Source organism: Ambystoma mexicanum, chromosome 1q (assembly GCF_040938575.1).
Source record: "Ambystoma mexicanum isolate Mex_15411 chromosome 1q, UKY_AmexF1_1, whole genome shotgun sequence".
NCBI lineage: Eukaryota > Metazoa > Chordata > Amphibia > Caudata > Ambystomatidae > Ambystoma > Ambystoma mexicanum.
The window spans coordinates 708,632,284-708,645,121 of NC_090922.1; the positions used below are offsets into that span (position 1 = coordinate 708,632,284).

Sequence of the window (12,838 nt, forward strand, 5' to 3'; positions counted from 1 at the left end):
GCAGACCTATCCCACAAATACTTGACTTCCCGTTGGGCCAACTCCTGGAATTTCTGAAGGTGTCCATTATCTCGTCCTGCTGGACTCTGGAAGGAACAGGGGCAGCCCTTTGCAAGGCACATATCTCCTCTTCCTCCTTCACCAAGTCCCTCCGGATCCCCCTCAGTATACCTGCCTCCTTAGCAATACACACCCCCGTATCACGCACTTAAACCCTTCCCATAGAGTACCGACCAATGACACCGATCCTTCATTCACCTCAAAATAATCATCAATAGCCTTCCCCAGCTCCTCTCTAAAAACCACGTCTGTGAGCTCATCGCTTTTAAAACGCCATGGCGGCCTCCCCTCAACCCGTCCCTACAGACGAACCACCAAAACCACTGGAGCGTGGTCCGATAGAGTGCGAGCCAAAGCCTCCACTTCCGACACCTGCCCCAAAAAACTTTCTGACACCAAGAAGTAATCCAGGCGTGCTGCCGAGTTGTGTGGGGCAGAATAATGCGTGTACTGATACCCCTCCGGGTTCCGCACCCTCCACACATCCGACAATCGCCACACCTCCTGCATGCCCCGGATTTTAACAGAGCACCTGCTGTCCAAGCGCGGGTGGCGCCCGGTCCAGTCTCGAGCAGGGTCCAGCACCGCGTTAAAATCCCCGGCCCACAGTACCTCCCCCAAAGGCATGCCTGCCAAATGCTGCTCAACCACCTCCAGCGATTCAGATGTGTCCCGATTGGGGCCGTAATAGCGAATGAACGTATATAACCTCCCCTGTATAACACCCTGGACTATAACTACCCTACCCTCCGTATCCTTCAGCACCTTAGTCAGACGGAAACCCACAGACCTGTGCACCAACACGCACACTCCCAGTATTTACCAAACTTGGCTTCCGACTCCGCCGTAAGGTGGGTCTCCTGAAGGAAGGCCACCTCCACCTGATGACGCCACGGGTATTGGAGCACCTTCCGGCATTTTGGAGGGCTGTTAAGTCCCCGCACATTCCAAGTTAAAAACTTAAGTGTCGCCATTATTAAACCTTGTAAACCCTGCTATGCATGCAGCAACCGACCTGCCTAAGAAATGCATACCTCGTGCCAGTAAACCCCCCATCCCCCTCCAACAACTTCCCTCTGACCACCCCCCCTCCCCTACTGACAACCCCCCAACTTGTCGGTGACTACCCAGCCCCCTGTCCCCCCAGATCCCCCCACGACCCCCCCATTTGTGCTAGACAGCCCAACCAACCAACAAATCAACAACCCACAACATAATGTCAACCAGCTTTCGTGCTGAGGGAAGCTACCAGCCCGACCCACCAGCACCCCATTATAAAGCTCCCGACTTCTGCCGTAAAAGAAAAGCCAACTCTGAATATCCTGCCAGCATCAGTGATTCAAAACCAAACATACTTCTGCCCCCTCATCAAACCCAAGGATCCCATCACTGTTCAGGTTCTTCCGGCAGCATGTCTAAAAAGGACGCTGCTTCCCCAGGAGACTGAAAAAAAAGCGACTTGCCCTTATGCTCCACTCGGAGCTGGGCCGGATATAGCATGGCGTATTTCATATTTCTGTCCCTTAACCGTTTCTTCACATCCAGAAAAGTCTTCCAGGTAGCTTGCACCTTATCCGAGAAGTCAGGGAAAAACCTAATGACATCCCCCTTGTAAGTGACAGTGGCCCTCATTACGACCCAGGCGGTAAGGGGTTTACGCCGGCGTAAACTTCGCCGACCCTTACCGCCTGAGTACGAGTTCCCGTAGCGCCATGGCGGATTTAACACCTGCTTTTAGCAGGTGTTAAAATCCATGGCGCTAAGGGACCTCGTTGTTAATTACGCCACCGTAATTTACGGTGGCGTAATTAACGCCTTCCCCACTCCCATTATGCCCTATGGGGCAAAAATGGGAATGGGGAAGGGTAAATGGGGATTGGGGACTTACCGCCCCGCCAAGGTCGGAATGGGGCGGTAAGTCCGCCAACCACCATGGCGGAGTTGGCAGCTTAGCGCCATGGACCATGGTGCTAATAGCACCATGGTTCTCCGCCAAGGTCGTAATGAGGGCCAGTGCCTTTTTCCCTCGCCTTCCGAAGCACAGTATCCCTGTCCCGGTTGTTCAGCAGGCGAGCTATCAACGGCCTCAGAGGGGCTCCCGGAACCGGTCTCTTTCCACTAGGAATCCTATGAGCTCTTTCCACCACACATATTGGAGAGAATCCCTCCGGGTCCAACAACTCCTTCAAAAAGCCTTCAACCAAACTCTCCATGTCCCTCTGGTCCACCGACTCCGCCAGGCCCACAATCCTGACGTTATGCCGCCTCGAGTGTGATTCAAAATCTTCCTGCTTCTCCCTAAACTCCTTCAGAGCTCTCTCCACCCCAGCCATTGCCCCAGACACCGAACTTGCAACGTCCTCCACTCCGGAGATCTGGCCCTCCGCCTCATCCAACCGTTCTCCATGCTTGTCCAAACGGACCTGCATGTGGTCCACCTTGCAGGTCATTGTGTCCAGCTTTCCATCAAGAGACTGTATCCCTGACTGTAACTGCGCAAGCATGACCTTAATATCCTGAAGCGCCGATGAGGGATACGTTCCCAAGGCTGGGGTGCCCTGCTCCGAAAAATCCACCATGACCCTATTGGATTTAGCTTGGGCGGGTACTTCAAAATGTAGCTTGGCTTGTTGCTTGCCACCCTTGCCCGCCTTCGACATGTTGTGCGAGTGAGGACGGGGGACAAAAGACCATGCACCAACCAGTATGTCCAATGCAAAAGCCCCCCCTGCAGAGTCAGTCCCCCGCGACACCTTCAGTGATCCACCCGGCGCACTCCACACCCGTGCCCAAAATCCAACAGAACCACAAGAGGAGGGGGAGAAAGGCGCAACGCCCCCACCGTGCCACAAGCGTAGAGATTCAATCAGCAGCCAGGGACACCAGGTGAAGAAATGATTCCCAGCATGCAGGAGCAGTCGAATCACACAAACACAGTCTCATTAAGCTCACCAGGACATGGAGAGCAGCCTCCGTGGTCGCAGCACCTTCGATCTTCAGGAGGCCTCCAAAGCTTCTCCAGCCTCCGAGTCCAGCCCAAGGACTATGCCCGAGGCATCCGGAGAGCCGGCGCCAGCATCCCGCCCCCCAATGCAGCTCCGCTCCCGTCCACCACCTCCAAGGAGCTCAGGGGAGGGAGGGCCGCGGCCGCAGCACCCCACGCGACGGCCGACGTCGCCAACAGGAACCCTAACGCCGCACAACAACAGCCTCCGCGGCAAAGGTCCCCAGAGGCAGTCCCCGACAGCGGCCCGGCTCCACCGCACTGCCCCTGCAGCAGACAGGCTCCCTCGCCAAGCCCGCTCACCTCCGGGGCACCCGCAGCCACACGGCCGCCACCGCAAACCTCAGGCGGCTGCGGTACTCCCAGCTCTCCGGTGACTGCGCGGCACAGCGCTCCTGGCACCTCGGCGCCCGTGCGCCCGGAGCAGCCCCTCCGGAGTCTGCACCAACAGTCCGTACACACCGCCGGGTGGGACAGCACACAGGCCCCCCTGTCAGACAGCGGCCGCACCCGCTCCGGCGCACATTCGGGGCAGCCTCTCCCGAAGCCCGCAGTAACAGCCTCAAGCAGGGGGGCTAAACACTGCGCCTCCTCCACATCCGAGCCGGGCAGCACACAGGGCCTCTCCGCGGCGCGCCTGCCTCAGGACAGCCCCTCCTTCACTCCGCACAGGAACCTCCGACAAGAAAACAGGAACCGTGCCACAGAACCCTGCACCATCCGATGCTCTTGCGGGGCGCAGAGATGAGTAGCGCTGGCACACCCCACCTGGGTGTAAAATCAGCAGCAAAGTCGGCAGGATAGCATCCGAATATCTGAGGGTGCCGGAGAGCTTCATGGTCCTGAGGAAATCTTGGTCTGGCTCTCGAGCGCCCCCCCTTGGCACCATTTTTATGATGTACAAATGATGGCAGGCTTTGAGAACTTCCAATTTTTGGAGGCAAATTATCAGCCACTAGATTTGTAGGCACTCTGCGTGTCCTTCACTGAAGTCATGTTAACAACAGAAATTGGCAAAGCCAACAGTTCTGTGTTGTGTATAAGTGCTAGGCATTTGCCAGGCATTGCTATTAGAGGTCCAGGTACCCGCACCATCTTGCATCTGCTACCATCAATGGTCAGTTAATACCCCTAGAGCGGTGCCTAGCAAATGCCTTTGCCGATTCTATCCCTAAATGAGTACCTCTTCTCTCCTCCGCTCATCCAGGCTGCCCTTCTTATTCGCTCATATTCCTGCTCCTTCATTGCATTTTTCTTTCCTTTTTGCTATACTGCCCCTTCCTGCAAAGTGCAACAGAGGCTGCGTTTATCCACCAGCGGGCTAAGCCCCCTTTGCCAGGCGTACCCTCGCTGCCTTCTTCGATTCTATCCCTAAATTAGTACCTCTTCTCTCTCTGCTCATCCATGCTGCCCTTCTTATTCGGTCCTATTCCGGTGTCTAAAAAAATATAGCATGGGAATTAAGCCTTTCTTTTAACCGAGACCCCCGTCATCTCAGCCGGGGTGCCCTCATAAAAGGGATCAGTGTGGATGTCGGATTCAGCGACCAGTCCAACTCTTCTTTGGTTTATATAATCTACGTTTTTTAGTTTGGGCTGTTAGGTGCAGCTTGCGACACCTATAAGCTGAAACAATTGCTTTGGAGTACAGATAAAAGGAATGATATATGAGGAGGAACACAGAGTTCGCATTCGAGTACAGATGGACACAAAAGCCCAAACTGTTGGCATTGCCAATGCTTGTTTTATTAACAATAAAGCTGCTAAACTGTGAGCACGGCCTCTGTTTCTATTCCCAAAGCACTGACTGTAATTTTAATTATAAAAAGATGCAATTCCGACGAAGCCAATGTAATGGAGGACTTGTAATTAGGTTAATCCTTGTCAAATGTAAAGCATATAACCCCATGGCAGCTGGCATAGATAAGCATGTAACTGTGGCAAAAGAGAAGTGGGCTGATATGAAATGCTACTGTATGCTGCCAGATATCGCAAACTCCACGCCATGCCAAGTAGGGCAAAGTGTTCTCGGGCAAAGATGTTCTGTCTCTCGGCCAAGAAACCAGCAGAGGTATAACAGTCTTGTTTTAATGCCGACTGCTTTGCCCACTGCCTGTCTATACTATTGACGCCTGAAAAATAACGCAATAATGTCAAGCCACCTCTACCTCTTGGGCCTCAGAGTGGATGTCCAATCCACTCATTCAACTCGAGCCACCATTGGTATTCATCGGAAGCCCATCTCCCAAGTAAATAAGGGACGATTAGGATGTCTGGGACTCTACGCCACCTGCGCTAACCCCCCCCCCCACCACTAACACCTCCACGCCACTCCACAGTGATACAGCCATATTTCACATCATGTGGATTTGCCATCATCAGTGAAAGTTCCAACGCTGTAGGGTTATACGAGTATACGAAAACAGCAAGTAACTTCACGCGAATGCTCTTACTCCTTCTCACACTAGTAACTCAAAAATGAAACATACACATCTTTAAAATGAGCTTTTTCTTGATTTAAAGTGTCTGTTTTTTTAGTGTCAATGTGCATTTTTAATATCTCCATTTTTACCATTACTCTTTCAGCCCTTGTATTATTCCCCGAATACTGTTACAAGAAACACACGGGCCCCTGACTCCAACGTCTAATGACAAATGTTTGCCACAAGTCTGTATAAGGAAGGAAACTCGTGGCTGCAGTATGTCTTTGCACAAGTCATGAATACATTAGTAACTAGGGGTGGGGAGGATCGATGCATTTTTTGAGCACTCTCATCTCGCACGCGAAGAATCAAGACACAGTAAGGGCTTCAATATTAGTTTGGCAGTACTATCCTTAGTAACAACGCCGAACGCAACTGCCATTACTGCATGCAGTCACAATGTGGTAGCAGTAACGGTGCTCATGATGTAGAATCATGGTGCCCCAGTAGTTAATCCCCATTTTGGAGTTCCTTTGGTCTCTGGCATTACAGCGGTAATGCTACAGGGTTGATTTTGATTTTTGAATATTTATAATGTGCGCAGAACATACTTAACCGTATAAAGACGCAGTTGTTACAAAAGAAGGCCACGGGAATACAATGTGGGCAGCCAGTTCACCAACAGCAGCTACATTAAAAGCCCTAGTGCCTCATCCTCCACTTATTTAAAAAGGTAGGTTTTTAGGTCTTTGCCAAATTGATACATATGGGCCTCATTACACGGACGGCGCTAAGGGTTTACCGATACCGGTAAGGGTACCAGTGCCAGTAAACCCTTACCACCATACTACGAGGTCCCTTTGTGGGACCCTACCTTAATGGCTGGTTTTACCAGCCGTTAAGGACAGGACCCGCAAAGGGACCTAGGAGGTAATTACGGTCCGCAATTTGCGGTACCGTAATTACTGCCTTCCCCATTCCCATTGAGCCCTATGGCGCAAAAATGGGAATGGGGAAGGGCCATGGTGAATGGGGAATAACCACCCCCACACACCTTGTAATAGGGCGGTAATTCCACCATTCACCATGGCGGACTCGGTAAAATATCGGCGGTTACCGCCGTCCGTGTAATGAGGCCCAAAGGGCCCTCATTTCACGGGGGAGACTATTCCATAGTTCGGGGCCAAAAACAGCATACATTCAGACCTTGAAGCACAATAGGAGGGAGGATTGTCAGCAGCAATCGGTCCCTTGGTCTTAGGGTTCTTGTCGGGAGATAGCGATGGATGTTCTCCCTCAGATAGGCAAGACTGAGTCCATTCAAGCATTTACAAATTAAACAGGCCACCTTAAACCTGATTCTGTCCTCTACGGCCAACCAATGAAGTGATCAACGATAGGCTGTGGCATGGGAAGACTGTCCCAGCCGGCAAACTAATCTCATAGCTATCGGGATGAGCTGTAAACCAGGTATTATTTGCAAATACCACCTGTTTGACTACTACCCTCAAACTGGTACTGAGTGGTTTGGCTAAATAAGCACAGTGTGCGTTTACGTGAGAAAACGGAACATGGAACTCACTGCACCCGAGTGCCTACCCCATTTCTTGTAATGAACAAAGTAGCATCCAGAGGTATGAAATGGACAGGGGATCATTTTCACTGATGGGACTTTCCAACCTCATGATGTCAGAGAAAATGACACATTACAGACTCCTCTGTTGGTACAGATAACCTTAAGCAGATCCTTTGGGTACTCCCTCAATGATTTCCTCTTGCTTATTTTTCTACCAAGCAATAAGGATGAAGGACTGCTCCCTTACAGTGACAATGGGGGTCATTACGAGGTTGGAGGTAAGGGATTACCGGCACCGGTAACGGTGCCGATGCCGGTAATCCCTTACCTCCGTATTCCGAGTTCCGTTTGCGGGTCCTTCCTTACCGCCTGCTTTTAGCAGGAGTTAAGGACGGGACCTGCAAAGGTACCTCGGAGGTAATTACGGTACCGTAATTTACAGTGCCGTAATTACCTCCTTCCCCATTCCCATTGAGCCCTATTGGGCAGAAATGGGAATGGGGACGGGCAAAAGGTGAATGGGGAATTACCGGTCCCTCCAACCCTGGAATGGACCGGTAATTACTCCATTCACCATGCCGGATATGGGACGGTTTCGGAGGCAACCATGGACCCCTCTGCTTCCGCTGGTCACTAAACATAGACCTCTCAATATCCCTTCTCAATGTATTGCAGCATCCACTGCTACATCTAGAATGGGTTCATTTGCTAAAGTATCAGACCTGCATAAATGACCAACTTGAATAAATCCTGACACGTCACATTATGCTACATCATATGCAATTCATAATACAGCACCACTGTATTAGAGGGGAGTACATTTTTCCTTGATGTTTGTCACAAATGTGACCCAGTTTCATGTTTGGAGGCCACATACAGCCTTACACACGTACAGGGCTATGTATTCTGCATCACCCATCACCAGGGACTGTGAATGAAAGGCTGACCCTGCCTATGGGGGAACAGACCACCACAACCCGAGTGAGATTAGTTCTTCGGGGGCCTCTAGTAACCCACTGTAACAAAGCCAAGTCAGATCAACAATAGGAAGACAGGGAAAGGTATAGTGAAAGTAGGATTTTTAGGGTTATTTAGAGGGTAGAGACAAATGAATGAGGAAGACGAACTTAACAACAAGAGGATGACTTATTCTTGGATTCAAAAAGACCTTAGAAAACACTCATATTCAGAGTGACCTTTTGTAGTAAGCAACATGAACTTGTGACTTGCAGCTGATGGAAGCATGATCATAGAAGGCATCTGTTGTACCTAATCCCGATTTCTGCAGAGAACCCCCACTGTAGTAAACAGTAAACCAAAGTTGGGGGCCTGAGGGCGCAAGTTCGACACTGGATACCCAGAAGATCGTGAATTCCACCAATGTGTCTGGAGAGTAGTCTGTTGTGTTTTACCTATTCTGGCTATGAGGCTATTTCCTGCATGTGTGTGTGTCTGAGTCTGGAATGTTTGGTATGGAGTGTTCTGGTTGGAATGTTGTGATGTGAGTGCCTGTGTTCCTAAATTGTCAGTTGGGAACTTATGCTTGGCACAGGGGGACTGGTGGATGCTTCTCTCTCCTATGGACCTGTCTTATATGTATCCTGATGTACTTACCTGTGTACCACGAACCTAGTAAAGCTACCTAAGTCAACCAAAGCTCCTGTGTGATTTATCCAACCCCTAAATCTATAATATAACATAGTCCTTGATCTCATCCAGTCGTCATCAGCGTGCCTAATTTTGCCTCTTGTTATCGGTGTCGTGCATTTCAGTGTATGTTCCGAAGGCTGAGCCAGCTCTCGACATCCACTTGAAAAGCATTTCCAGGGCATTCAGCAGTGAATGCCAGCTAGGGCAAGCATTTTGATTCCTTCTGGGACATACTGGCAGGCGTTCTGCTTTCGTGAACACAGCCAAAGGGTGGCCACACACACAAACAGTGACCAACAATTCAGATGAGCCAGTCCAATCTTCAATGAAGGCAGTGTTGGCGAGAAAACCACTCGCAAAACCCATAACGACGAGGCGTTGCGCTTGATCTTTATCTGTTGAAATTTGCTTCAATGACATGTGGTGCAGTCAGCGGGAGCCCGAGGACAAAACCAGGTCTTCTCGGTGGCAGCTGACGAGCCTGGCAGAGTGACCGGTGGCAATAGCCACTCACGAAGGTGACGATTGTTGTGCGCCTTGTGGGACATTTGGCATCTGCTACCGCACCCCTACCCCATTTTGTTCATTAGAACACATATTTTGACAACAAAGAAAAGCCCATCCAGCCAGCTCATTTCTTTTCAGAAAGATATTATTTCACAGCAGAAAAGGCCTGTTCTATCGATCCATTTCCCTTCCTGCTATTGACAGACATCTTCCACCATGTATATGGGATTACCCTTGCAATACAGTTTAAAACAAAGATGGCCCTGCTCCAGAAACGCGTGTATGTTCCAGGCAGGGGCTTCCAAAGAGAAGCCAACCGCCATCCACTGGTGATCCCATACATAATGCCACATAAGCACAGAATTGTGCACGGCGATGCTTTCACTCCTGCCTTCCTAATGCAGGCGAGAGCGCCAGCGGGCAGCCTCACTGCCGCAATGGCCCTTTAGCTTGCAGTCGAAATTGTCTTGAGAAGTCCATGGTGGCTTGAGTTTTTCATTGCGTCTGTTCGCCCTCCTAGGTTGTATACTAATTGGGGAAGCATGTTCCCCAATTAGCATACAAATGCCCAGCTTCTGTCTCCTAGATAATGCAGCCTGAGAAAAGTGGGCCAGGTTTTTTCTTTTTTTGTTGTTGCTGTGTTGGCCTGGCACTGAATGTAAAGGTGCTGCGATTTTTCTGGTCGTGACCACCAGTCTCATTTTATCCATTGTGTCCCAGTCGCTAAGCAGTGAGATCTCGGGGGTCAGCGAGAGTTATGCCGCGCAACTGCATGGAGCGAAGCACCAGCACAGTGTGATGCAGTCATCTTATGATTATGTAAGGGTTTTACCGTAAATGTGTAGGTTGGGGGATGAAAGAACACATGAAAAAAATTGGAAGAAGGACGTCAGATGAAGAATGGTTTGTATGTGCACTCCTACCATACAGCATGGGGAAATTGAAAATCTTTATAGCTATTGAAATAGATGTCTTAACAGCACACTGTATAGTGCACCTAGCTTTCTGTAGTACAGGAGACCAGTTCATGGGCGAACAGCCTCTCTCTAATGGCCAACTGAAGGAAAAGATCCAAATGAAGATGACTATGTTCAAGACATAACAACAAGAAACAATGCCAAGACCAAGAATATTGCGATCAGATATGAGAAACCTGGAGTAAAAGGAACTGGAATAAGAAGAGAATTACATCAAAAACTGAAAGTTCCAGTACAATCTACAGAAGACATCCGTAAATGGAAAAACAGAGGCCAGATGCAGATTTGGGGAATTGTCTTATCACCAGATGGCTGAGAAGAAGGAGTAGTACTAGTTGTGCCAAGCACCCTTGAAGCATCGAACAAGCACTGTAAAAGCTTTACAAGAAACATGGCAGTTCATACAGACTTCCAATCCAGAGGTTTTGAATGCAACCACCATTTCGCCTTGGACTTTCCGGTCCTGCTCTACAGGGTTTCCTTGGTGTCACAGGGAAACGGGGAATGTCCCAGGGGCCTGCAGGTCTGCATGCAACCGCACATAAGGCTCTGCGGCGAGGGATGGTTAGTGAGACTGGAAAACCTTCTTCCAGGGAATAGATGGCATGTGATGGCCTCTACGTTCCCCACTCTTTCTAACTGTTGGAAGGTGCTGTCTCCTTCCCAGAAACTGACCCTCTTCATCCTCTTCAATGATTCACAATGGTCCCATCTCCAAATTCTCCAGGTTTTCTCTCCTGTCTTTGTCCAACCACATTCACTGTACTCTCCTCCTCTTTCCTCCTGATTTTCCACTTCGCCTCTGACTTAATATTCTCTTCTCCTTCCAGGTCACGACTCCTAATGACTTTCTCCCCTCCACTTCTACCAGTCTCTTCTTTGATGCGCTTTTCACCCCTCTGTTTGTGGCTCCAGTCAACCTTATTGCTAGGGCTTCTGCCCACCTTCTTCTCTGCACCCTGTCCAAGCTCCCCCTTTCTTCTGGCCTCCTTCTCCAAGCGTATGCCATATGCCAATCTCTTTCTCATTATCTTGACCAACGTGGTCACCCCACTCCTTCTGCCCACTCCTTTACACAACCTCCATTCACATCTTGGAAGTTCCACCCAAACCTTTTCCAGCACACACTGTTCGATTTTTATGTCCTTTCCTTCAGATAGCCTTCTGTCACCAATCTCCTTTCGCCTACATCCACCTCTTCAGCACCGTCTACTCCCTAACACATGTTGCATTTCTCTTGCTAGCTCCTAACCACCACTGAGCAGATTGCAGCATTTATGGCGTCTTCAATCCTATCTCAGGGCACAGTGACCCTCACTGCTAATAGACTGCTACAGTATCAATTCAATTCCAATCTGCAGACACCTGAGCTGGAGTCAACCAATCCTGCTGTCATAGTAAGTCTTGTGCTCTCCCTCTTTTTACCAAGGTGGTCGGGTTACATGATAGTGAAATACCAGGGATCCAAAGACCGCTTCAAAATATAAACCAGTGCATCCTTTAAAGGGACAGGATCTGCGTGGGCAGAGCCTATGTGACAGTCCACTGTCACATAGCTAGGGTTCGGTAGGGTGGCGCAGGAGATCTCCATATACCAATTCCGGGGTAAGAATTATGCCCTGTGAGGTGGCACCTGGTCCCTGTGGCAACACCATCCCACACTCCCATAGGGACTAGGTCACACCACCCTTGCTCTACTTGGATGTGAGGCAACATAGCATGCTTTTTCAAAACTGGTGACTAGGGTGGCATACCCGATGGTGTTCTGCTTGCTCCAGCTAACTCAGTGACTGTCAGTGAGGGAGCAGCATAAATGCAAGTGCCCATGCTGTGCTGCTCTCTGGGCCCTAATCTATGTCTTGGAAAATTGTCATGTGAAACTGGTTAAAAGAACCCCTGGTTAGATATAGACCACTGCTAGTACTTCTTATGCAGCCCTGCAACATTGGTCCCTGCTGCTGATGGGCGTGCCTGTGAAGCCTGGGGGTTGTTGGTCCAGGGCAGGGTGCTGCATGGCAGGGAGCTGCAGAGTGTGCCATAATATTGGTGAAGGATGTGCACCCAAACATCAACATTGCTCCTATTGGACTTTCATAAAATGTGAGCCAAGGCTGCACTTGGTCTGTGTAGGGCTCTGTGGTTGAAGCCACTGGAGCTGTACTTTGCAGTAATAAGAGTTAGAAATGATTGAGCAAAACACTATTTGTTGCTGCTGTAAAATATACTGTATCCTCTACGCACAGAAAAACAAACCAGCCAAAATAACTATAATCACCTCTACCGGAAGTATCTGAGCTCTCCAAGGAATCAAGCTTCAAGGCATCGAAGACTTCAAAATCAGACTTCTTGACATGAATCAAATTGTTAATTGTCCCAAGCTGACTGGTGATAACGGGCTGAAAGAGAAAAAAAAGTGTATTGCAATAACCGCATTGGCACAACTCTATATACACAAAGGGCTTATTAATGAGTTTAAGAAGAAGCGGGCGAAGCCCCTGCACCGGCATAACCACTTACAAATGCAACTGGCGGTTAATTGCCACAAAGACTACACCAAATTTAATTCTCTCAATGATACTTTAGATTTCTATTGTCAGAAATAGAATGGTTTGCTGGGTACAAACGTTCCAATGAGATTATGC

At 49.6% G+C, this 12,838-nt stretch overlaps 1 protein-coding gene across 5 annotated transcripts in view; it reads right to left on the reverse strand.

The window, feature by feature from the left end:
• The window catches only part of PRKAB2 (protein kinase AMP-activated non-catalytic subunit beta 2), a 768,584-nt gene that overhangs the window by 238,536 nt on the left and 517,210 nt on the right, over positions 1-12,838 (reverse strand). For 2 of the 5 annotated variants that reach the window (XM_069641332.1, XM_069641334.1), the window contains one exon: positions 12,478-12,592. The exons of 1 other annotated variant lie outside the window; for it this stretch is intronic. In XM_069641332.1, coding sequence (XP_069497433.1) covers positions 12,478-12,592 — 115 coding nt within the window. Of the gene's footprint in view, positions 1-12,471; positions 12,593-12,838 lie in introns of all 5 variants that reach the window. 2 more of the 5 variants (XM_069641331.1, XM_069641333.1) reach the window with 1 other exon arrangement.